The sequence below is a fragment of the Carcharodon carcharias genome, chromosome 9, assembly GCF_017639515.1.
Source record: "Carcharodon carcharias isolate sCarCar2 chromosome 9, sCarCar2.pri, whole genome shotgun sequence".
In the NCBI taxonomy this organism is placed as follows: Eukaryota; Metazoa; Chordata; class Chondrichthyes; order Lamniformes; family Lamnidae; genus Carcharodon; species Carcharodon carcharias.
Genome location: NC_054475.1, coordinates 21,760,578 through 21,784,426, shown reverse-complemented (window position 1 = coordinate 21,784,426; position 23,849 = coordinate 21,760,578). Strand labels below are relative to the sequence as shown.

The 23,849-nt window shown below is 64.5% G+C and overlaps 1 protein-coding gene across 1 annotated transcript in view; it reads right to left on the bottom strand.

The window, feature by feature from the left end:
* Positions 1–1,253: 1,253 nt before the first annotated feature.
* Positions 1,254–23,849, bottom strand: part of LOC121281802 (methylosome protein 50-like) — a 31,825-nt gene continuing 9,229 nt past the window's right edge. Inside the window, exons 6-10 of the mRNA XM_041194804.1 lie at positions 4,504–4,558; positions 3,731–3,802; positions 2,668–2,779; positions 2,082–2,150; positions 1,254–1,954 (exon numbers count right to left, since the gene is read on the bottom strand). Coding sequence (XP_041050738.1) covers positions 1,813–1,954; positions 2,082–2,150; positions 2,668–2,779; positions 3,731–3,802; positions 4,504–4,558 — 450 coding nt within the window. The 3' untranslated portion in view covers positions 1,254–1,812. The remainder of the gene's footprint in view (positions 1,955–2,081; positions 2,151–2,667; positions 2,780–3,730; positions 3,803–4,503; positions 4,559–23,849) is intronic.

The following is a 23,849-nucleotide window of genomic DNA, read 5'->3' as shown; positions in this document are numbered from 1 at the left end:
TTTCCATGAGATAGGGTGGGTAGCTTGTATAAAGGTAAGTTTAAAACCAACAAACAAAATATGTCCAATCAGCTCCAGCTTGATCCACTAATTGTTAGCCATGGCTCAGTGGTAACACAGACCTTCAAAGCACAAGGTTGTAGATTCAAGTATCACTCCAGAAGACTAAGCAGATAATCTAGGCTGATACTTAAGCGCAGTTTTATTAGAGGTATCATTTGCAGCTGATTCGCTAACCCAAAGCTATATCTGCACTCTGAAATGAATGCAATGTCTCAAAGAGGAGCAGGGGAGTTTTTCCCAGTGTGCTGGTCAATATTTATTCCTCAGTCATCAGTAAAATAGATTATCTGATCATTGTGGGACTGCAGCTTTACATAAACTGGCTGCTACATTTCCTGAATTAAAAGTGACTAAACTTCAAAAATACTTCATTGGCTATAAAGCATTTTTGGGATGTTCTGATATCATGAAGGGTGATTTTTCACTTCATTTTCACTCATGCTACTCTTTCTATTGTTTACCATTTTAAAGATACCATGGAAGGCGATCAACCTAAACATACCATGAACATCAAGGTCTTTGTAGCACTATTTATTAACCCATATCTTTGTATATAGAGAATAGTTAAAAAGACTTCATATGTGCAGTGTTAACAAAATCTGTGGTAGTGATGAAAGAGTAAATGTGTGATATCCCCTGGACCTGTAGTGATATTTTTGTTTACATGTATCCACAGTTTCTTAAAGAAGCCTCTTAAATCAGCAATTAGTTCTGTGCATCATCACACTAATACTTTTCATAAATAATGCCAAATTCATCTCAATTCAATGGTCATTAAAAACTATCTAAAAGAGATTGTATACTTTGTCATACACTTTGTAGTTCCCTGTGCACTAGGGTTATACCAGGGTTCCTAATGTAATACCGTTACTAGTGTATTTACATAAACCCCAGGGAGTGACTAGTTCAAGAAAATGAATCCAGAGATGCACTCTAATACAAACAGGATATCTTACATGCAGTTATTCTTTTTACAAAGTGCTTTCAGTTCTTGCTTGCGTATAACAGGGAAATCTATTTTCGAATTCTGTCACATTTGTGGACAGTGCTGTTTGATCCACGCTGCTTAATTTTTCTAACTATATTGATCTTCTGTTTTGAGCCCTGTAATTTATATACATGCAGTGGGATAGTTTCTTCAACAATGTGAGAGAGTATACACAAAATACGTAAAAACAGACAAATTTATATCGCTTTTAAAAGTTTCTTTTTAATCCTTTTCTTCCTCATCCTAAATATAATGTGAAACACAGTAGCAGGGATCAAAATTCACAGTAATCCAGTAGCTCCAGGCTACCAAAATATCTCTCAAGCCACTGAATTATGAATATCAGAAGTCCAGTTGGCTACTCAGTTCTAATACATGACATTCTAATGAACATTTATTCTCTTTTCTACAAGCCCACACAAAAGATAAAACATCATTATCTTACTCATACACTGCTCTCACAGAGCAGAACTAGGTGGGTGTACACGTTCTTAGAATTGATGGGGCAGGGGTAGAGATCTTAGTGAGGTTAGTAACTGTTACAAACAGAAATTTGGAGTGTTATGAACGATTTCCTCACAGATCCCATCCCGCCACCCCCCCCGCCTCCACATCTTTTCTCTACCACTACTTTGGCGTTTGGGTTTCCCAACAATACACCTGTGTAATTACTCCTCCTCAGAGCACAGTTTCAAAGATGTAACATGGTTATAGAAAAGGTACAAAAGAAGGATTTTTAATATTGCATCATCATCTTCTCCTCATGCCGTGTCTACATCCTTATCTAAACTGATTGTATGATGTAGAACCTGGTGGTCCCATCCTGCAGTGCTGAGCAGATCAGAATTCAGAGGTGACCAGCATACACTACGAACAAAGTCCTTGTGTGATTTATTCCTAAACCTAAAAAATAATTTTGAAAAGGATCAATTTTTATGTTCTACTTAATTTATGTACAAAAAAGATTTTTTTTTGCTACCAGTTAAAGTAATATATTTCTGCACAGACTGCAGGTTCTTTAGTCACTTACACTTCTGAGAGGTTGATGTCAACAACAGCCAGCGAACAGTCCTCACTGACTGAAGCCAAAAGGGGAGAGCTGCAAAATAAAAGGTGAAACGTCACTCATTACAAGGCAAAAGGCTTTTATTTATATCTCTCTTATTTTCTCAAACGTTAGCTGAACAGCAACCCTATGTGCATTGAACATCCCCTGCAACTTTTAATATAGGTTTTTGTCAAAGGTCTGGAACAATAATTTTCTGTGGACTTGTGTGAAATATTGAATGCACTTAAATAGGACATTGCTTATTTTGGCCAGAGAACACTTACCGTTAATCCTAAAATTTTTCTTCTCTGCATAAGTGATATTACTGCTTTGATGTTCTCAAGTTTTAACTTATGAGGGAAAAAATGCCAGGAGCGACTTCGCTGTAACTCATAGCACAGCAAAACATGGCAGTATTTTATAAAATAAAAATAAATCCTTACCACTAACTAGTTCCAGCTGTCCTTTTATTAATACAAAACAGAAGTCAGAGAGGTGCAGAAATATTCATTCACTATAAATCTTTTAGCAAGCTATCCAATATTTATGAAAATAGCAATCAGATTACCTGTGAGAGGAAAACTGTAGCCCAGAAACAGTCCGCGAATGTACTGCTGATGTCTGAATGGAATCAGCCTGTTTCTGTAAGTTTTTTACACCAACAATTCCATTTTCAGTTCCTATTAAATTAAAATTAGCATTAGAAAACTAACAGAACTACAATGTTGCTTTCTGAATAGATCCTACACAGATTGAGAGAAAAAAAAATTAAATATGCGGCTTATAACTAAAAGCAGTATTAAAGATATATGTTGACCAACATATTTTAAGTTGTGAAAAAAAGCATTATCTTTTGTTAAAAAAAAGTCGATAAAATATTTAAAAGGAAAACAGCCTATTACCATAATTGCCCTCACATATTAAAGTTATGAGTTCTATTAAGTATAGAAGCAAACTGTTTTATAACAAATATAAAATGGCCTAGATTCTAAAGGAAATCAGATCATTTAAGTACAAGATAATGTAGATTAAAAACATCTCTAAAACATGAGTCAGAGATTTGCTGATTATTGCAGAAATAAAATGTCATTTTACACAACCTAAACATTTTACAAGGTATTAATTCCCCAATTAGATCAAGTATTAAATGTGGTTAATCAAGTGTGTCAGGAAGTGCAAATTCTGAAAGGTCTTTGGAAACTCAGGCCCGATTGGTCTGACTGAGAAAATAATGACCAAAAAATGGTAATTCTCAAATTTAATTCTTTACACTTTTGAACAAGGAATTGTTTCTTCTCACAAATGCAAATTCACAATTAAATAATTTAGTGAATTAACACTGTCAAACAAATTGGGTAGATGTTATGTTGTCACAAAAACAACAGCAATGGATAATTAAAAAATAACAATTTAAACAGAAATGCATATATTCATAAGTGAATAGCAATAATGAATTTAACAGTGCATATTCACCAAGAGTCTAGCACACCAGGATTAGTTTACCGGAACTTTTTCCTTTTGTCTAATCACACACCAAAAGCTTATCTTTCTAATTGCCTAACCTCTATTAATGCAGATTGATTTTGAAAAGAAATAAACAAGCACAAATTGTAGATTTGGAATCACATTACCAAAAGCAAAGACTTGTTCTTTCTGTGGATGCCATGTAACAGTGGTTGGAGAACAGCGCAATATTCCCATTTCTGAAATCAGATTTAACATTTAGAAAAACTTGTCATGAACTGGATTAACAGTTAAACTCAGAATACAACAGAACTCCACTTCCACGCGTTGAAATTAGCCTATCTGAATAATTCCTTCTGAGGACATTAAAATTGTTAAAACCCTATGCCTTTCATTCTTCCTTTCCATTTAAAACCCAAGCTTGGCATTGGCTAAGCACTACTTCCCAATTTATCCTTCTGCTTTTTTCATTTGTAACACAAACTTTGGTCCTGCTTTTAGAATTCTCAATAGCAAAATAACAGACCGCAAATCCAAGAACTGCTTGCACTGGTCTCTCTTTATTCCGTTTACAATCAAGTCTAGAGTCAATCTATTCATGATGAAAGATGTATGGATATTGCTCAAATAGTTCACAATAGTGCAACAAACTCTGCTATGGTCAATCTCCACTTAAGCTGAGGAAAACAGTAATTATCATTTTATCCAACTACGGAACTTTGCAATATTTTGCTGGCAGTTTTGTATTTAGAAAACCATTAATGCAAAATTAGTAACCAGGGATGGGGAGGAGGTTTCTACATATATGACCTAGATATTAAAACATCCCAACCTGTCTTGTAGGCAGTATGAACTAACATGAAATGCAGATAGCAAGACTGGAAGCTGAAATTACTATTGATCAAACACAGACATCACTAAATGGAGGTAAGATACACACCAATCCGCAATGCTGGTTTGGAATTTCTTCTGTCCCATAGTAAAAGTCTCCTGTCCTGAAAGAGGAAAATCAATCGAAAAAGAGGGATTGTTTTATTTAAAATATTTGTTGAGTTATATCCCTGTTGGCAGACAGGGTTCAACTAAGGCAGGGGTACACAAATAGCACACCAGAATCAAAACCTACAGTGTTATGGGGTTTATTATTTGGACATGCAAAAAATTCGACTCATACCTTTTATAGACTAATTTTGATAACCCTTTTGTTTGCATTTAAATTTTAAAATTATTTTATTTTCTAAGCAGAACTTCAAAAGGTAAGAAACATAATGAAGTTTTTGTTTGGTGGAATATTATTAGCTCCCATTACTATGTTATTCTAACATGCACTTTGGATCTCAAATTAAATCCCTTAGTACATAATCAAACAGTTTGATTCTTAATTCAACTAGACAGGAGTTGACATGCAAACTTATGATGTTAAATCAGAAAACAATCATAATTCAATTTGTATTAGTCCTCACTACGTTAGAGCAGAACATACTTTTCTGTCCACCACATATATTGATGGTTACCTTTCAAGAGATGACAGCATACATCAAAATGCTAATTAAACAGTTAATCTGATTATAATTTTAAATACCAATAGATTTCAGCAAAGTTAAAAATGCACAAGTAAGCATGAAAATAATTTAAACCATGTAATTATAACAAAAGTTGTAAGGTTATTGTGGAACTATGTCTTTAAATTTAGGCTAAAATAAAGGAAATCATATGACCTATTCTGAAGTCTGCCTGACAGTAAGCATGGGTGGTTTGCTTGTTAAAAGTTCAAAGGAAGGCAGACTTGACTGGATGACCGCTTTGCGGAACACCTTCGGTCTGTCCACAAGCATGACCCAGACCTCCATGTCGCTTGCCATTTCAACACACCACCCTGCTCTCATGCCCACATGTCCATCCTTGGCCTGCTGCAATGTTCCAGTGAAGCTCAACACAAACTGGAAGAACAGCACCTCATCTTCCGACTAGGCACTTTACAGCCTTCCAGACTTAATATTGAGTTCAACAACTTCAGATTATGAACTCGCTCCTCCGTCCCCACCCCTTTTCCGATCCCCCCCATTTCTAATTACTTATATTTTAAAAATATATTCTTCTTTTCCCATCTATTTTCATTATTTTTAAATGTATTCCCATCCACTGTTTCATCTCCACCTTTTAGCCTATTTTGATCCCTTCCCCCCACCCCACCCCCACTAGGGCTATCTGTCACTTGCTCGTCCTGCTTTCTACCCTTAATGTCACCATTAGCACATTTCTTAGTCAATATCACCGCCGTCAATACCCCTTTGTCCTTTTGTCTATTACACCTTTGGCAATCTCTTCTTTGCCTCCAGCTGTCACTGGCCCTCTATCCAGCTCTACCTGTCCCACCTCCCCTCAACCCCACCTCATTTCTATTTTTCCTCAGTTCCGATGAAGCGTCATATGGACTCGAAACGTTAACTGTATTCCTCTTCGCAGATGCTGTCAGACCTGCTGAGTTTTTTCAGCTATTTTTATTTTTGTTTCAGATTTCCAGCAACTGTAGTATTTTGCTTTTATCTTATATTATTTTACTGGGAGGAAGGTGCAAGGTATTTATGCCTGGAGAAGATGGCAGCAGTTTCCGAGTTCCCAATGGGTAGATTACAAGCCTCCTAAAGTCCCAGAAAGGTGTTATAGGTGTCGGCTTATAAACAGTTGTGATGTAAACTGTCCATTTACTACTAAGGTGAAAACGTTGGAGTCAAGAATAGCTAATCAGTACGTCTATCTGGATATAAAGTTAATGTATTGCACATTGTTATGGGGAAGAGGGCAGGGGAAGCCATTTTTGAGATCAGGTTACAGGTTCTCTACAAATCAATGAATATCATAGACTGACAGGAGTTGGCCGTGGTCAGAGAGAAGAGGCTGCTTGGCTGTGTGAACTACCACAGATGTATGTGGGAGAGAGACTGTATCTCATCGAAAAGACATCACTCAGACACCTAAGGGTTCTGGGAGATTCGTTCTGGTGTGGCAGAAGGGAAGGATTATCAGGGCAGGTTTTACTGCTGGTAGAGGATTTATGAAACTCTGAAAACTAAGGAAAGAGCCTGGAGGCAGTCAATGTCACTACCTGGCAAAATGGTAACATGGGAACCCACTGGAAACTGGGAGCAACTAGGGTCTGCTTGCTATGGGGACTGTAATTCCATGGAGAGTGCAATGTGTGGCAAGTATAAAAGGGGCTGTTTAAAATACATTGCCTACAAAATTAGTGTTCAGTCAATAGTGTTTTAGTCATTTGTTGCAATAAAGATCATAAAATGTAAAATCTTGTCACTTAATACTTTTCAGCTATTAACTGCAAGTTTGAAGTTCTTTTTAAATGTTATTGGTCTCTATAGAGATTTAACACTTTTGCCAGTGACAAAATATTCCTCCCCACATGGATTTTTTTTTTAAAAGCCCTGTGTTATGTATTTCCTCAATATAAAATGTTTTCTGTGCCACGATGCACCATATAAGCAATGTAGCTGGAAACTTAAAACTTAAAGCTTCACAATTAGGCATGATAGGTAAATAACACACATATGTACAGTACAGTGCTTAGCCATATTGAACAATCAAATAGGAAGATCCTAAATCTACACTAAGTTATGGATGCTAGCCAAGGCAGCAGTGAGATCATTAAAATTGGCCTCAGCTGAGGAGAGGGTGGAGGAGGAAGCAATCCAGGATACTCAATTCGCATCACTACTAAACATTCCCTGCTGATGAGAGTAAACTGATTTGAGTGTCTGCGAGGAGACAGGAAGGTTGGACAAGGACAGATTCAGTCTTATGACTAAATGAGCTGCCAAATTGCAGTCTTAGTTCGCATGTGAAGAATGATCACGTGTCTGAACACGATCAGTGCCACTGAAACCATACAGCATTATGAATTATCACTTGAGGGGAAAAAAGAGAGAATAGGATTTGGCTGTCAGTCCCTTGTGCCTGTTCTACCATTTTATTAGATCATGGCTGGTCTGTACCATAAACCCATTTGCCCAGCTTTGTTCCCTGTCCTTTTATACCCTTACTACCAATAATCTGTCGGTTTCTGGCTTCACAGTTGCAGGCGTTCCATCATCCACACCCTGTTTTTGGTGTAGGCAGGAGTGAAAGAGAGAGAGAGAGAGAGAGAGAGAGAGAGTGTGTGTCTACGCTACTATTCGCTCCCTGCATGAAAAATTGCTTCCAGATTTAACTCATAAATAGTCCAATTCTAATTTTAACATTATACCCCCTTGTTCTGGGTTATTCCACCAGAGGAAATATTTTCTATGTATCTATCCTATTAAATCCTTTTTTCATTTTAAAGAACCAGATGGATCATCCTTCAACTGTCTAAATTTGAGGAAATACAAACCCAAGTTTATACAATCTATTCTTAGAATTTAACACTTTCAGCCCCTCCAAGGCCAATATATCCTTTGAGAGGTGGTGCTCAAAATGGAAAGCAATGCTCCAGATCAGCACTGGCAAATGCCCTGGACAACCAAGAAACATAACTTCTTCACTTTTGTATTATGGCCAACTTGAGTTTGAGTAAGTTTCTCCACTTTTCTAAGCTTTTCCCACTGAATCTCTATAGTTTTACCCATCAATAATTAAGCCCAGTTTATTGCAAGTCACTTCATGTCTTCAAAGTTTGAATTGCTTAAATTTAAAATCCTAGTTTGTGACTTGCTCTTCTCCCTCAATCCTGGTATCAAATTGTATCATATATTGTCACTATTTGCAATGAGGGCGGATGGTGGAGTTGGTGAAAACAATAACTCGATCATGCACATTCATTGCAATGAGCACGCTGTTTAGAAGTAATTGCAGCCAGCAATGTACCAAAATATATGGGTCAGATTTTGAGGCCATCAGCAAAGCAGGAGCACTCACCACTGACCTTGATGATCTGTGGCATGGTTTTCCCTTTTCCTGCCAATCATAATCTGGCATACAATAGTAATGATGTCACAGCAGGCAGGTAAATAGCTAATCACATTGAAGTAGTCACACAGAAAAAACAGGAAGTTGAAAGCATCAATATCCTTTACTTTTAATCTTCAGACAGTGAACCAAATTATGAGAATTTTAGGTTTTCAATCCAAAGATAAACAAACTGTAAAAAAAAGTTTTTTTTTTAGAAGTGGGACTTATGGAGAAATTTGACATTTCATAAAGAAATATAAAATTAATTTTTCAGGGTCAGTGAAGGCATTTGGTATTTCAATGAAAACCCAGTTACACCTCATTCATCCCACAGATTTTTTACTGCACAATAGTGGAAGTCCTTGCCAATTGAATTGATTTCCATCAATTGGAGAAATTCTGGTGTGGTGGGAGGGGATGGTTGCGTGAGGGCAAGGGCACCTCAACAGTGAAACCTCTGGAGAAGTGTAGGATCACTGACTTCAATTTTTGGATTTCCACATTATTTTATTCATGTGTGGCCCCCAGAAGTTGCTGTCAGGTTAAGTGATGATGGTAAATGTCGACAGTTGTGACATCATTACCTCATACCAGGGTTCCTAGCATCACAGATGCCAGTCTTCAGCCAATTCAATTCACATCATGTGATATCAAGAAATGGTTGAAGGCACTGGATACAGAAAAGGTTATGGTCCTGGCAACATCACAGCTGTGGTACTTAAGCCTTGTGTCCTAGAACCAGCTGTGCCCCTAGCCGTGCTGTTCTAGTACAGCTACAACCCTGACATCTACTCAACAATATGGAAAACTACCTAGGTATGTCATGTCCACAAAACAGAACCCAGCCAATTACTGTCCCAATGATCAAAGTGAGGAAAGGTGTCATTCATAATGCCATCAAGCCGCGAATATTCAGCAGCTTGTTTATTGATACTCGGCCTGGGTTCCGTCGGGGCACTCGGCCTGGGTTCCGTCGGGGCACTCGGCCTGGGCTCCGTCGGGGCACTCGGCCTGGGCTCCGTCGGGGCACTCGGCCTGGGCTCCGTCGGGGCACTCGGCCTGGGCTCCGTCGGGGCACTCGGCCTGGGCTCCGTCGGGGCACTCGGCCTGGGCTCCGTCGGGGCACTCGGCCTGGGCTCCGTCGGGGCACTCGGCCTGGGCTCCGTCGGGGCACTCGGCCTGGGCTCCGTCGGGGCACTCGGCCTGGGCTCCGTCGGGGCACTCGGCCTGGGCTCCGTCGGGGCACTCGGCCTGGGCTCCGTCGGGGCACTCGGCCTGGGCTCCGTCGGGGCACTCGGCCTGGGCTCCGTCGGGGCACTCGGCCTGGGCTCCGTCGGGGCACTCGGCCTGGGCTCCGTCGGGGCACTCGGCCTGGGCTCCGTCGGGGCACTCGGCCTGGGCTCCGTCGGGGCACTCGGCCTGGGCTCCGTCGGGGCACTCGGCCTGGGCTCCGTCGGGGCACTCGGCCTGGGCTCCGTCGGGGCACTCGGCCTGGGCTCCGTCGGGGCACTCGGCCTGGGCTCCGTCGGGGCACTCGGCCTGGGCTCCGTCGGGGCACTCGGCCTGGGCTCCGTCGGGGCACTCGGCCTGGGCTCCGTCGGGGCACTCGGCCTGGGCTCCGTCGGGGCACTCGGCCTGGGCTCCGTCGGGGCACTCGGCCTGGGCTCCGTCGGGGCACTCGGCCTGGGCTCCGTCGGGGCACTCGGCCTGGGCTCCGTCGGGGCACTCGGCCTGGGCTCCGTCGGGGCACTCGGCCTGGGCTCCGTCGGGGCACTCGGCCTGGGCTCCGTCGGGGCACTCGGCCTGGGCTCCGTCGGGGCACTCGGCCTGGGCTCCGTCGGGGCACTCGGCCTGGGCTCCGTCGGGGCACTCGGCCTGGGCTCCGTCGGGGCACTCGGCCTGGGCTCCGTCGGGGCACTCGGCCTGGGCTCCGTCGGGGCACTCGGCCTGGGCTCCGTCGGGGCACTCGGCCTGGGCTCCGTCGGGGCACTCGGCCTGGGCTCCGTCGGGGCACTCGGCCTGGGCTCCGTCGGGGCACTCGGCCTGGGCTCCGTCGGGGCACTCGGCTGGGCTCCGTCGGGGCACTCGGCCTGGGCTCCGTCGGGGCACTCGGCCTGGGCTCCGTCGGGGCACTCGGCCTGGGCTCCGTCGGGGCACTCGGCCTGGGCTCCGTCGGGGCACTCGGCCTGGGCTCCGTCGGGGCACTCGGCCTGGGCTCCGTCGGGGCACTCGGCCTGGGCTCCGTCGGGGCACTCGGCCTGGGCTCCGTCGGGGCACTCGGCCTGGGCTCCGTCGGGGCACTCGGCCTGGGCTCCGTCGGGGCACTCGGCCTGGGCTCCGTCGGGGCACTCGGCCTGGGCTCCGTCGGGGCACTCGGCCTGGGCTCCGTCGGGGCACTCGGCCTGGGCTCCGTCGGGGCACTCGGCCTGGGCTCCGTCGGGGCACTCGGCCTCGGCCTGGCTCCGTCGGGGCACTCGGCCTGGGCTCCGTCGGGGCACTCGGCCTGGGCTCCGTCGGGGCACTCGGCTGGGCTCCGTCGGGGCACTCGGCCTGGGCTCCGTCGGGGCACTCGGCCTGGGCTCCGTCGGGGCACTCGGCCTGGGCTCCGTCGGGGCACTCGCCTGGGCTCCGTCGGGCACTCGGCCTGGCCTCGTCGGGGCACTCGGCCTGGGCTCCGTCGGGGCACTCGGCCTGGGCTCCGTCGGGGCACTCGGCCTGGGCTCCGTCGGGGCACTCGGCCTGGGCTCCGTCGGGGCACTCGGCCTGGGGCTCCGTCGGGGCACTCGGCCTGGGCTCCGTCGGGGCACTCGGCCTGGGCTCCGTCGGGGCACTCGGCCTGGGCTCCGTCGGGGCACTCGGCCTGGGCTCCGTCGGGGCACTCGGCCTGGGCTCGTCGGGGCCACTCGGCCTGGGCTCCGTCGGGGCACTCGGCCTGGGCTCCGTCGGGGCACTCGGCCTGGGCTCCGTCGGGGCACTCGGCCTGGGCTCCGTCGGGGCACTCGGCCTGGGCTCCGTCGGGGCACTCGCCTGGGCTCCGTCGGGGCACTCGGCCTGGGCTCCGTCGGGGCACTCGGCCTGGGCTCCGTCGGGGGCACTCGGCCTGGGCTCCGTCGGGGCACTCGGCCTGGGCTCCGTCGGGGCACTCGGCCTGGGCTCCGTCGGGGCACTCGGCCTGGGCTCCGTCGGGGCACTCGGCCTGGGCTCCGTCGGGGCACTCGGCCTGGGCTCCGTCGGGGCACTCGGCCTGGGCTCCGTCGGGGCACTCGGCCTGGGCTCCGTCGGGGCACTCGGCCTGGGCTCCGTCGGGGCACTCGGCCTGGGCTCCGTCGGGGCACTCGGCCTGGGCTCCGCCGGGGCACTCGGCCTGGGCTCCGCCGGGGCACTCGGCCTGGGCTCCGCCGGGGCACTCGGCCTGGGCTCCGTCGGGGCACTCGGCCTGGGCTCCGTCGGGGGCACTCGGCCTGGGCTCCGCCGGGGCACTCGGCCTGGGCTCCGCCGGGGCACTCGGCCTGGGCTCCGCCGGGGCACTCGGCCTGGGCTCCGCCGGGGCACTCGGCCTGGGCTCCGCCGGGGCACTCGGCCTGGGCTCCGCCGGGGCACTCGGCCTGGGCTCCGCCGGGGCACTCGGCCTGGGCTCCGCCGGGGCACTCGGCCTGGGCTCCGCCGGGGCACTCGGCCTGGGCTCCGCCGGGGCACTCGGCCTGGGCTCCGCCGGGGCACTCGGCCTGGGCTCCGCCGGGGCACTCGGCCTGGGCTCCGCCGGGGCACTCGGCCTGGGCTCCGCCGGGGCACTCGGCCTGGGCTCCGCCGGGGCACTCGGCCTGGGCTCCGCCGGGGCACTCGGCCTGGGCTCCGCCGGGGCACTCGGCCTGGGCTCCGCCGGGGCACTCGGCCTGGGCTCCGCCGGGGCACTCGGCCTGGGCTCCGCCGGGGCACTCGGCCTGGGCTCCGCCGGGGCACTCGGCCTGGGCTCCGCCGGGGCACTCGGCCTGGGCTCCGCCGGGGCACTCGGCCTGGGCTCCGCCGGGGCACTCGGCCTGGGCTCCGCCGGGGCACTCGGCCTGGGCTCCGCCGGGGCACTCGGCCTGGGCTCCGCCGGGGCACTCGGCCTGGCTCCGCCGGGGCACTCGGCCTGGGCTCCGCCGGGGCACTCGGCCTGGGCTCCGCCGGGGCACTCGGCCTGGGCTCCGCCGGGGCACTCGGCCTGGGCTCCGCCGGGGGCACTCGGCCTGGGCTCCGCCGGGGCACTCGGCCTGGGCTCCGCCGGGGCACTCGGCCTGGGCTCCGCCGGGGCACTCGGCCTGGGCTCCGCCGGGGCACTCGGCCTGGGCTCCGCCGGGGCACTCGGCCTGGGCTCCGCCGGGGCACTCGGCCTGGGCTCCGCCGGGGCACTCGGCCTGGGCTCCGCCGGGGCACTCGGCCTGGGCTCCGCCGGGGCACTCGGCCTGGGCTCCGCCGGGGCACTCGGCCTGGGCTCCGCCGGGGCACTCGGCCTGGGCTCCGCCGGGGCACTCGGCCTGGGCTCCGCCGGGGCACTCGGCCTGGGCTCCGCCGGGGCACTCGCCTGGGCTCCGCCGGGGCACTCGGCCTGGGCTCCGCCGGGGCACTCGGCCTGGGCTCCGCCGGGGCACTCGGCCTGGGCTCCGCCGGGGGCACTCGGCCTGGGCTCCGCCGGGGCACTCGGCCTGGGCTCCGCCGGGGCACTCGGCACTGGGCTCCGCCGGGCACTACGGCCTGGCTCCGCCGGGGCACTCGGCCTGGGCTCCGCCGGGGCACTCGGCCTGGGCTCCGCCGGGGCACTCGGCCTGGGCTCCGCCGGGCACTCGCCTGGGCTCCGCCGGGGGCACTCGGCCTGGGCTCCCGCCGGGGCACTCGGCCTGGGCTCCGCCGGGGCACTCGGCCTGGGCTCCGCCGGGGCACTCGGCCTGGGCTCCCCTGGGGCACTCGGCCTGGGCTCCGCCGGGGCACTCGGCCTGGGCTCCGCCGGGGCACTCGGCCTGGGCTCCGCCGGGGCACTCGGCCTGGGCTCCGCCGGGGCACTCGGCCTGGGCTCCGCCGGGGCACTCGGCCTGGCTCCGCCGGGGCACTCGGCCTGGGCTCCGCGGGGCACTCGGCCTGGGCTCGCCGGGGCACTCGGCCTGGGCTCCGCCGGGGCACTCGGCCTGGGCTCCGCCGGGGGCACTCGGCCTGGGCTCCGCCGGGGCACTCGGCCTGGGCTCCGCCGGGGCACTCGGCCTGGGCTCCGCCGGGGCACTCGGCCTGGGCTCCGCCGGGGCACTCGGCCTGGGCTCCGCCGGGGCACTCGGCCTGGGCTCCGCCGGGGCACTCGGCCTGGGCTCCGCCGGGGCACTCGGCCTGGGCTCCGCCGGGGCACTCGGCCTGGGCTCCGCCGGGGCACTCGGCCTGGGCTCCGCCGGGGCACTCGGCCTGGGCTCCGCCGGGGCACTCGGCCTGGGCTCCGCCGGGGCACTCGGCCTGGGCTCCGCCGGGGCACTCGGCCTGGGCTCCGCCGGGGCACTCGGCCTGGGCTCCGCCGGGGCACTCGGCCTGGGCTCCGCCGGGGCACTCGGCCTGGGCTCCGCCGGGGCACTCGGCCTGGGCTCCGCCGGGGCACTCGGCCTGGGCTCCGCCGGGGCACTCGGCCTGGGCTCGGCTGGGCTCCGCCTGGGCACTCGGCCTGGGCTCCGCCGGGGCACTCGGCCTGGGCTCCGCCGGGGCACTCGGCCTGGGCTCCGCGGGGCACTCGGCCTGGGCTCCGCCGGGCACTCGGCCTGGGCTCCGCCGGGGCACTCGGCCTGGGCTCCGCCGGGGCACTCGGCCTGGGACTCCCGCCGGAGGCACTCGGGCCCCTGGGCTCCGCCGGGGGCACTCGGCCTGGGCTCCGCCGGGGCACTCGGCCTGGGGGCTCCGCCCGGGGCACTCGCCTGGGCTCCCGCCGGGGCACTCGGCCTGGGCTCCGCCGGGGCACTCGGCTGGGCTCCGCCGGGGCACTCGGCCTGGGCTCCGCCGGGGCACTCGGCCTGGCTCCGCCGGGGCCACTCGGCCCTGGGCTCCGCCGGGGCACTCGGCCTGGGCCTCCGCCGGGGCACTCGGCCTGGGCTCCGCCGGGGCACTCGGCCTGGGCTCCGCCGGGGCACTCGGCCTGGGCTCCGCCGGGGCACTCGGCCTGGGCTCCGCCGGGGCACTCGGCCTGGGCTCCGCCGGGGCACTCGGCCTGGGCTCCGCCGGGGCACTCGGCCTGGGCTCCGCCGGGGCCACTCGGCTGGGCTCCGCCGGGCACTCGCCTGGCCCGCGGGGCACTCGGCCTGGGCTCCGCCGGGGCACTCGGCCTGGGCTCCGCCGGGGCACTCGGCCTGGGCTCCGCCGGGGCACTCGGCCTGGGCTCCGCCGGGGCACTCGGCCTGGGCTCCGCCGGGGCACTCGGCCTGGGCTCCGCCGGGGCACTCGGCCTGGGCTCCGCCGGGGCACTCGGCCTGGGCTCCGCCGGGGCACTCGGCCTGCTCCGGGCCTCGCCGGGGCAACTCGGCCCTGGGCTCCGCCGGGGCACTCGGCCTGGGCTCCGCCGGGGGCACTCGGCCTGGGCTCCGCCGGGGGCACTCGGCCTGGGCTCCGCCGGGGCACTCGGCTGGGGCTCCGCCGGGGCACTCGGCCTGGGCTCCGCCGGGGCACTCGGCCTGGGGCTCCGCCGGGGCACTCGGCCTGGGCTCCGCCGGGGCCCTCGGCCTGGGCTCCGCCGGGGCACTCGGCCCTGGGCTCCGCCGGGGCACTCGGCCTGGGCTCCGCCGGGGCACTCGGCCTGGGCTCCGCCGGGGCACTCGGCCTGGGCTCCGCCGGGGCACTCGGCCTGGGCTCCGCCGGGGCACTCGGCCTGGGCTCCGCCGGGGCACTCGGCCTGGGCTCCGCCGGGGCACTCGGCCTGGGCTCCGCCGGGGCACTCGGCCTGGGCTCCGCCGGGGCACTCGGCCTGGGCTCCGCCGGGGCACTCGGCCTGGGCTCCGCCGGGGCACTCGGCCTGGGCTCCGCCGGGGCACTCGGCCTGGGCTCCGCCGGGGCACTCGGCCTGGGCTCCGCCGGGGCACTCGGCCTGGGCTCCGCCGGGGGCACTCGGCCTGGGCTCCGCCGGGGCACTCGGCCTGGGCTCCGCCGGGGCACTCGGCCTGGGCTCCGCCGGGGCACTCGGCCTGGGCTCCGCCGGGGCACTCGGCCTGGGCTCCGCCGGGGCACTCGGCCTGGGCTCCGCCGGGGCACTCGGCCTGGGCTCCGCCGGGGGCACTCGGCCTGGGCTCCGCCGGGGCACTCGGCCTGGCTCTGCCGGGGCACTCGGCCTGGGCTCCGCCGGGGCACTCGGCCTGGGCTCCGCCGGGGCACTCGGCCTGGGCTCCGCCGGGGCACTCGGCCTGGGCTCCGCCGGGGCACTCGGCCTGGGCTCCGCCGGGGCACGTCGGCCTGGGCTCCGCCGGGGCACTCGGCCTGGGCTCCGCCGGGGCACTCGGCCTGGGCTCCGCCGGGGCACTCGGCCTGGGCTCCGCCGGGGCACTCGGCCTGGGCTCCGCCGGGGCACTCGGCCTGGGCTCCGCCGGGGGCACTCCGGCCTGGGCTCCGCCGGGGCACTCGGCCTGGGCTCCGCCGGGGCACTCGGCCTGGGCTCCGCCGGGGCACTCGGCCTGGGCTCCGCCGGGGCACTCGGCCTGGGCTCCGCCGGGGCACTCGGCCTGGGCTCCGCCGGGGCACTCGGCCTGGGCTCCGCCGGGGCACTCGGCCTGGGCTCCGCCGGGGCACTCGGCCTGGGCTCCGCCGGGGCACTCGGCCTGGGCTCCGCCGGGGCACTCGGCCTGGGCTCCGCCGGGGCACTCGGCCTGGGCTCCGCCGGGGCACTCGGCCTGGGCTCCGCCGGGGCACTCGGCCTGGGCTCCGCCGGGGCACTCGGCCTGGGCTCCGCCGGGGCACTCGGCCTGGGCTCCGCCGGGGCACTCGGCCTGGGCTCCGCCGGGGCACTCGGCCTGGGCTCCGCCGGGGCACTCGGCCTGGGCTCCGCCGGGGCACTCGGCCTGGGCTCCGCCGGGGCACTCGGCCTGGGCTCCGCCGGGGCACTCGGCCTGGGCTCCGCCGGGGCACTCGGCCTGGGCTCCGCCGGGGCACTCGGCCTGGGCTCCGCCGGGGCACTCGGCCTGGGCTCCGCCGGGGCACTCGGCCTGGGCTCCGCCGGGGCACTCGGCCTGGGCTCCGCCGGGGCACTCGGCCTGGGCTCCGCCGGGGCACTCGGCCTGGGCTCCGCCGGGGCACTCGGCCTGGGCTCCGCCGGGGCACTCGGCCTGGGCTCCGCCGGGGCACTCGGCCTGGGCTCCGCCGGGGCACTCGGCCTGGGCTCCGCCGGGGCACTCGGCCTGGGCTCCGCCGGGGCACTCGGCCTGGGCTCCGCCGGGGCACTCGGCCTGGGCTCCGCCGGGGCACTCGGCCTGGGCTCCGCCGGGGCACTCGGCCTGGGCTCCGCCGGGGCACTCGGCCTGGGCTCCGCCGGGGCACTCGGCCTGGGCTCCGCCGGGGCACTCGGCCTGGGCTCCGCCGGGGCACTCGGCCTGGGCTCCGCCGGGGCACTCGGCCTGGGCTCCGCCGGGGCACTCGGCCTGGGCTCCGCCGGGGCACTCGGCCTGGGCTCCGCCGGGGCACTCGGCCTGGGCTCCGCCGGGGCACTCGGCCTGGGCTCCGCCGGGGCACTCGGCCTGGGCTCCGCCGGGGCACTCGGCCTGGGCTCCGCCGGGGCACTCGGCCTGGGCTCCGCCGGGGCACTCGGCCTGGGCTCCGCCGGGGCACTCGGCCTGGGCTCCGCCGGGGCACTCGGCCTGGGCTCCGCCGGGGCACTCGGCCTGGGCTCCGCCGGGGCACTCGGCCTGGGCTCCGCCGGGGCACTCGGCCTGGGCTCCGCCGGGGCACTCGGCCTGGGCTCCGCCGGGGCACTCGGCCTGGGCTCCGCCGGGGCACTCGGCCTGGGCTCCGCCGGGGCACTCGGCCTGGGCTCCGCCGGGGCACTCGGCCTGGGCTCCGCCGGGGCACTCGGCCTGGGCTCCGCCGGGGCACTCGGCCTGGGCTCCGCCGGGGCACTCGGCCTGGGCTCCGCCGGGGCACTCGGCCTGGGCTCCGCCGGGGCACTCGGCCTGGGCTCCGCCGGGGCACTCGGCCTGGGCTCCGCCGGGGCACTCGGCCTGGGCTCCGCCGGGCACTCGGCCTGGGCTCCGCCGGGGCACTCGGCCTGGGCTCCGCCGGGGCACTCGGCCTGGGCTCCGCCGGGGCACTCGGCCTGGGCTCCGCCGGGGCACTCGGCCTGGGCTCCGCCGGGGCACTCGGCCTGGGCTCCGCCGGGGCACTCGGCCTGGGCTCCGCCGGGGCACTCGGCCTGGGCTCCGCCGGGGCACTCGGCCTGGGCTCCGCCGGGGCACTCGGCCTGGGCTCCGCCGGGGCACTCGGCCTGGGCTCCGCCGGGGCACTCGGCCTGGGCTCCGCCGGGGGCACTCGGCCTGGGCTCCGCCGGGGCACTCGGCCTGGGCTCCGCCGGGGCACTCGGCCTGGGCTCCGCCGGGGCACTCGGCCTGGGCTCCGCCGGGGCACTCGGCCTGGGCTCCGCCGGGGCACTCGGCCTGGGCTCCGCCGGGGCACTCGGCCTGGGCTCCGCCGGGGCACTCGGCCTGGGCTCCGCCGGGGCACTCGGCCTGGGCTCCGCCGGGGCACTCGGCCTGGGCTCCGCCGGGGCACTCGGCCTGGGCTCCGCGGGCACTCGCCTGGGCTCCGCGGGGCACTCGGCCTGGGCTCCGCCGGGCACTCGGCCTGGGCTCCGCGGGGCACTCGGCCTGGGCTCCGCCGGGGCACTCGGCCTGGGCTCCGCCGGGGCACTCGGCCTGGGCTCCGCCGGGGCACTCGGCCTGGGCTCCGCCGGGGCACTCGGCCTGGGCTCCGCCGGGGCACTCGGCCTGGGCTCCGCCGGGGCACTCGGCCTGGGCTCCGTCGGGGCACTCGGCCTGGGCTCCGCCGGGGCACTCGGCCTGGGCTCCGCCGGGGCACTCGGCCTGGGCTCCGCCGGGGCACTCGGCCTGGGCTCCGCCGGGGCACTCGGCCTGGGCTCCGCCGGGGCACTCGGCCTGGGCTCCGCGGGGCACTCGGCCTGGGCTCCGCCGGGGCACTCGGCCTGGGCTCCGCGGGGCACTCGGCCTGGGCTCCGCCGGGGCACTCGGCCTGGGCTCCGTCGGGGCACTCGCCTGGGCTCCGCCGGGGCACTCGGCCTGGGCTCCGCCGGGGCACTCGGCCTGGGCTCCGCCGGGGCACTCGGCCTGGGCTCCGCCGGGGCACTCGGCCTGGGCTCCGCCGGGGCACTCGGCCTGGGCTCCGCCGGGGCACTCGGCCTGGGCTCCGCCGGGGCACTCGGCCTGGGCTCCGCCGGGGCACTCGGCCTGGGCTCCGCCGGGGCACTCGGCCTGGGCTCCGCCGGGGCACTCGGCCTGGGCTCCGCCGGGGCACTCGGCCTGGGCTCCGCGGGGCACTCGGCCTGGGCTCCGCCGGGGCACTCGGCCTGGGCTCCGCCGGGGCACTCGGCCTGGGCTCCGCGGGGCACTCGGCCTGGGCTCCGCCGGGGCACTCGGCCTGGGCTCCGCCGGGGCACTCGGCCTGGGCTCCGCCGGGGCACTCGGCCTGGGCTCCGCCGGGGCACTCGGCCTGGGCTCCGCCGGGGCACTCGGCCTGGGCTCCGCCGGGGCACTCGGCCTGGGCTCCGCCGGGCACTCGGCCTGGGCTCCGCCGGGGCACTCGGCCTGGGCTCCGCGGGGCACTCGGCTGGGCTCCGCCGGGGCACTCGGCCTGGGCTCCGCCGGGGCACTCGGCCTGGGCTCCGCCGGGGCACTCGGCCTGGGCTCCGCCGGGGCACTCGGCCTGGGCTCCGCCGGGGCACTCGGCCTGGGCTCCGCCGGGGCACTCGGCCTGGGCTCCGCCGGGGCACTCGGCCTGGGCTCCGCCGGGGCACTCGGCCTGGGCTCCGCCGGGGCACTCGGCCTGGGCTCCGCCGGGGCACTCGGCCTGGGCTCCGCCGGGGCACTCGGCCTGGGCTCCGCCGGGGCACTCGGCCTGGGCTCCGCCGGGGCACTCGGCCTGGGCTCCGCCGGGGCACTCGGCCTGGGCTCCGCCGGGGCACTCGGCCTGGGCTCCGCCGGGGCACTCGGCCTGGGCTCCGCCGGGGCACTCGGCCTGGGCTCCGCCGGGGCACTCGGCCTGGGCTCCGCCGGGGCACTCGGCCTGGGCTCCGCCGGGGCACTCGGCCTGGGCTCCGCCGGGGCACTCGGCCTGGGCTCCGCCGGGGCACTCGGCCTGGGCTCCGCCGGGGCACTCGGCCTGGGCTCCGCCGGGGCACTCGGCCTGGGCTCCGCCGGGGCACTCGGCCTGGGCTCCGCCGGGGCACTCGGCCTGGGCTCCGCCGGGGCACTCGGCCTGGGCTCCGCCGGGGCACTCGGCCTGGGCTCCGCCGGGGCACTCGGCCTGGGCTCCGCCGGGGCACTCGGCCTGGGCTCCGCCGGGGCACTCGGCCTGGGCTCCGCCGGGGCACTCGGCCTGGGCTCCGCCGGGGCACTCGGCCTGGGCTCCGCCGGGGCACTCGGCCTGGGCTCCGCCGGGGCACTCGGCCTGGGCTCCGCCGGGGCACTCGGCCTGGGCTCCGCCGGGGCACTCGGCCTGGGCTCCGCCGGGGCACTCGGCCTGGGCTCCGCCGGGGCACTCGGCCTGGGCTCCGCCGGGGCACTCGGCCTGGGCTCCGCCGGGGCACTCGGCCTGGGCTCCGCCGGGGCACTCGGCCTGGGCTCCGCCGGGGCACTCGGCCTGGGCTCCGCCGGGGCACTCGGCCTGGGCTCCGCCGGGGCACTCGGCCTGGGCTCCGCCGGGGCACTCGGCCTGGGCTCCGCCGGGGCACTCGGCCTGGGCTCCGCCGGGGCACTCGGCCTGGGCTCCGCCGGGGCACTCGGCCTGGGCTCCGCCGGGGCACTCGGCCTGGGCTCCGCCGGGGCACTCGGCCTGGGCTCCGCCGGGGCACTCGGCCTGGGCTCCGCCGGGGCACTCGGCCTGGGCTCCGCCGGGGCACTCGGCCTGGGCTCCGCCGGGGCACTCGGCCTGGGCTCCGCCGGGGCACTCGGCCTGGGCTCCGCCGGGGCACTCGGCCTGGGCTCCGCCGGGGCACTCGGCCTGGGCTCCGCCGGGGCACTCGGCCTGGGCTCCGCCGGGGGCACTCGGCCTGGGCTCCGCCGGGGCACTCGGCCTGGGCTCCGCCGGGGCACTCGGCCTGGCTCCGCCGGGGCACTCGGCCTGGGCTCCGCCGGGGCACTCGGCCTGGGCTCCGCGGGGCACTCGGCCTGGGCTCCGCCGGGGCACTCGGCCTGGGCTCCGCCGGGGGCACTCGGCCTGGGCTCCGCCGGGGCACTCGGCCTGGGCTCCGCCGGGGGCACTCGGCCTGGGCTCCGCCGGGGCACTCGGCCTGGGCTCCGCCGGGGCACTCGGCCTGGGCTCCGCCGGGGCACTCGGCCTGGGCTCCGCCGGGGCACTCGGCCTGGGCTCCGCCGGGGCACTCGGCCTGGGCTCCGCCGGGGCACTCGGCCTGGGCTCCGCCGGGGCACTCGGCCTGGGCTCCGCCGGGGGCACTCGGCCTGGGCTCCGCCGGGGCACTCGGCCTGGGCTCCGCCGGGGCACTCGGCCTGGGCTCCGCCGGGGCACTCGGCCTGGGCTCCGCCGGGGCACTCGGCCTGGGCTCCGCCGGGGCACTCGGCCTGGGCTCCGCCGGGGCACTCGGCCTGGGCTCCGCCGGGGCACTCGGCCTGGGCTCCGCCGGGGCACTCGGCCTGGGCTCCGCCGGGGCACTCGGCCTGGGCTCCGCCGGGGCACTCGGCCTGGGCTCCGCCGGGGCACTCGGCCTGGGCTCCGCCGGGGCACTCGGCCTGGGCTCCGCCGGGGCACTCGGCCTGGGCTCCGCCGGGGCACTCGGCCTGGGCTCCGCCGGGGCACTCGGCCTGGGCTCCGCCGGGGCACTCGGCCTGGGCTCCGCCGGGGCACTCGGCCTGGGCTCCGCCGGGGCACTCGGCCTGGGCTCCGCCGGGGCACTCGGCCTGGGCTCCGCCGGGGCACTCGGCCTGGGCTCCGCCGGGGCACTCGGCCTGGGCTCCGCCGGGGCACTCGGCCTGGGCTCCGCCGGGGCACTCGGCCTGGGCTCCGCCGGGGCACTCGGCCTGGGCTCCGCCGGGGCACTCGGCCTGGGCTCCGCCGGGGCACTCGGCCTGGGCTCCGCCGGGGCACTCGGCCTGGGCTCCGCCGGGGCACTCGGCCTGGGCTCCGCCGGGGCACTCGGCCTGGGCTCCGCCGGGGCACTCGGCCTGGGCTCCGCCGGGGCACTCGGCCTGGGCTCCGCCGGGGCACTCGGCCTGGGCTCCGCCGGGGCACTCGGCCTGGGCTCCGCCGGGGCACTCGGCCTGGGCTCCGCCGGGGCACTCGGCCTGGGCTCCGCCGGGGCACTCGGCCTGGGCTCCGCCGGGGCACTCGGCCTGGGCTCCGCCGGGGCACTCGGCCTGGGCTCCGCCGGGGCACTCGGCCTGGGCTCCGCCGGGGCACTCGGCCTGGGCTCCGCCGGGGCACTCGGCCTGGGCTCCGCCGGGGCACTCGGCCTGGGCTCCGCCGGGGCACTCGGCCTGGGCTCCGCCGGGGCACTCGGCCTGGGCTCCGCCGGGGCACTCGGCCTGGGCTCCGCCGGGGCACTCGGCCTGGGCTCCGCCGGGGCACTCGGCCTGGGCTCCGCCGGGGCACTCGGCCTGGGCTCCGCCGGGGCACTCGGCCTGGGCTCCGCCGGGGCACTCGGCCTGGGCTCCGCCGGGGCACTCGGCCTGGGCTCCGCCGGGGGCACTCGGCCTGGGCTCCGCCGGGGCACTCGGCCTGGGCTCCGCCGGGGCACTCGGCCTGGGCTCCGCCGGGGGGCACTCGGCCTGGGCTCCGCCGGGGCACTCGGCCTGGGCTCCGCCGGGGCACTCGGCCTGGGCTCCGCCGGGGCACTCGGCCTGGGCTCCGCCGGGCACTCGGCCTGGGCTCCGCCGGGGCACTCGGCCTGGGCTCCGCCGGGGCACTCGGCCTGGGCTCCGCCGGGGCACTCGGCCTGGGCTCCGCCGGGGCACTCGGCCTGGCTCCGCCGGGGCACTCGGCCCTGGGCTCCGCCGGGGCAACTCGGCCTGGGCTCCGCCGGGGCACTCGGCCTGGGCTCCGCCGGGGCACTCGGCCTGGGCTCCGCCGGGGCACTCGGCCTGGGCTCCGCGGGGCACTCGGCCTGGGCTCCGCCGGGGCACTCGGCCTGGGCTCCGCCGGGGCACTCGGCCTGGGCTCCGCCGGGGCACTCGGCCTGGGCTCCGCCGGGGCACTCGGCCTGGGCTCCGCCGGGGCACTCGGCCTGGGCTCCGCCGGGGCACTCGGCCTGGGCTCCGCCGGGGCACTCGGCCTGGGCTCCGCCGGGGCACTCGGCCTGGGCTCCGCCGGGGCACTCGGCCTGGGCTCCGCCGGGGCACTCGGCCTGGGCTCCGCCGGGGCACTCGGCCTGGGCTCCGCCGGGGCACTCGGCCTGGGCTCCGCCGGGGCACTCGGCCTGGGCTCCGCCGGGGCACTCGGCCTGGGCTCCGCCGGGGCACTCGGCCTGGGCTCCGCCGGGGCACTCGGCCTGGGCTCCGCCGGGGCACTCGGCCTGGGCTCCGCCGGGGCACTCGGCCTGGGCTCCGCCGGGGCACTCGGCCTGGGCTCCGCCGGGGCACTCGGCCTGGGCTCCGCCGGGGCACTCGGCCTGGGCTCCGCCGGGGCACTCGGCCTGGGCTCCGCCGGGGCACTCGGCCTGGGCTCCGCCGGGGCACTCGGCCTGGGCTCCGCCGGGGCACTCGGCCTGGGCTCCGCCGGGGCACTCGGCCTGGGCTCCGCCGGGGCACTCGGCCTGGGCTCCGCCGGGGCACTCGGCCTGGGCTCCGCCGGGGCACTCGGCCTGGGCTCCGCCGGGGCACTCGGCCTGGGCTCCGCCGGGGCACTCGGCCTGGGCTCCGCCGGGGCACTCGGCCTGGGCTCCGCCGGGGCACTCGGCCTGGGCTCCGCCGGGGCACTCGGCCTGGGCTCCGCCGGGGCACTCGGCCTGGGCTCCGCCGGGGCACTCGGCCTGGGTTCCGCCGGGGCACTCGGCCTGGGTTCCGCCGGGGCACTCGGCCTGGGTTCCGCCGGGGCACTCGGCCTGGGTTCCGCCGGGGCACTCGGCCTGGGTTCCGCCGGGGCACTCGGCCTGGGTTCCGCCGGGGCACTCGGCCTGGGTTCCGC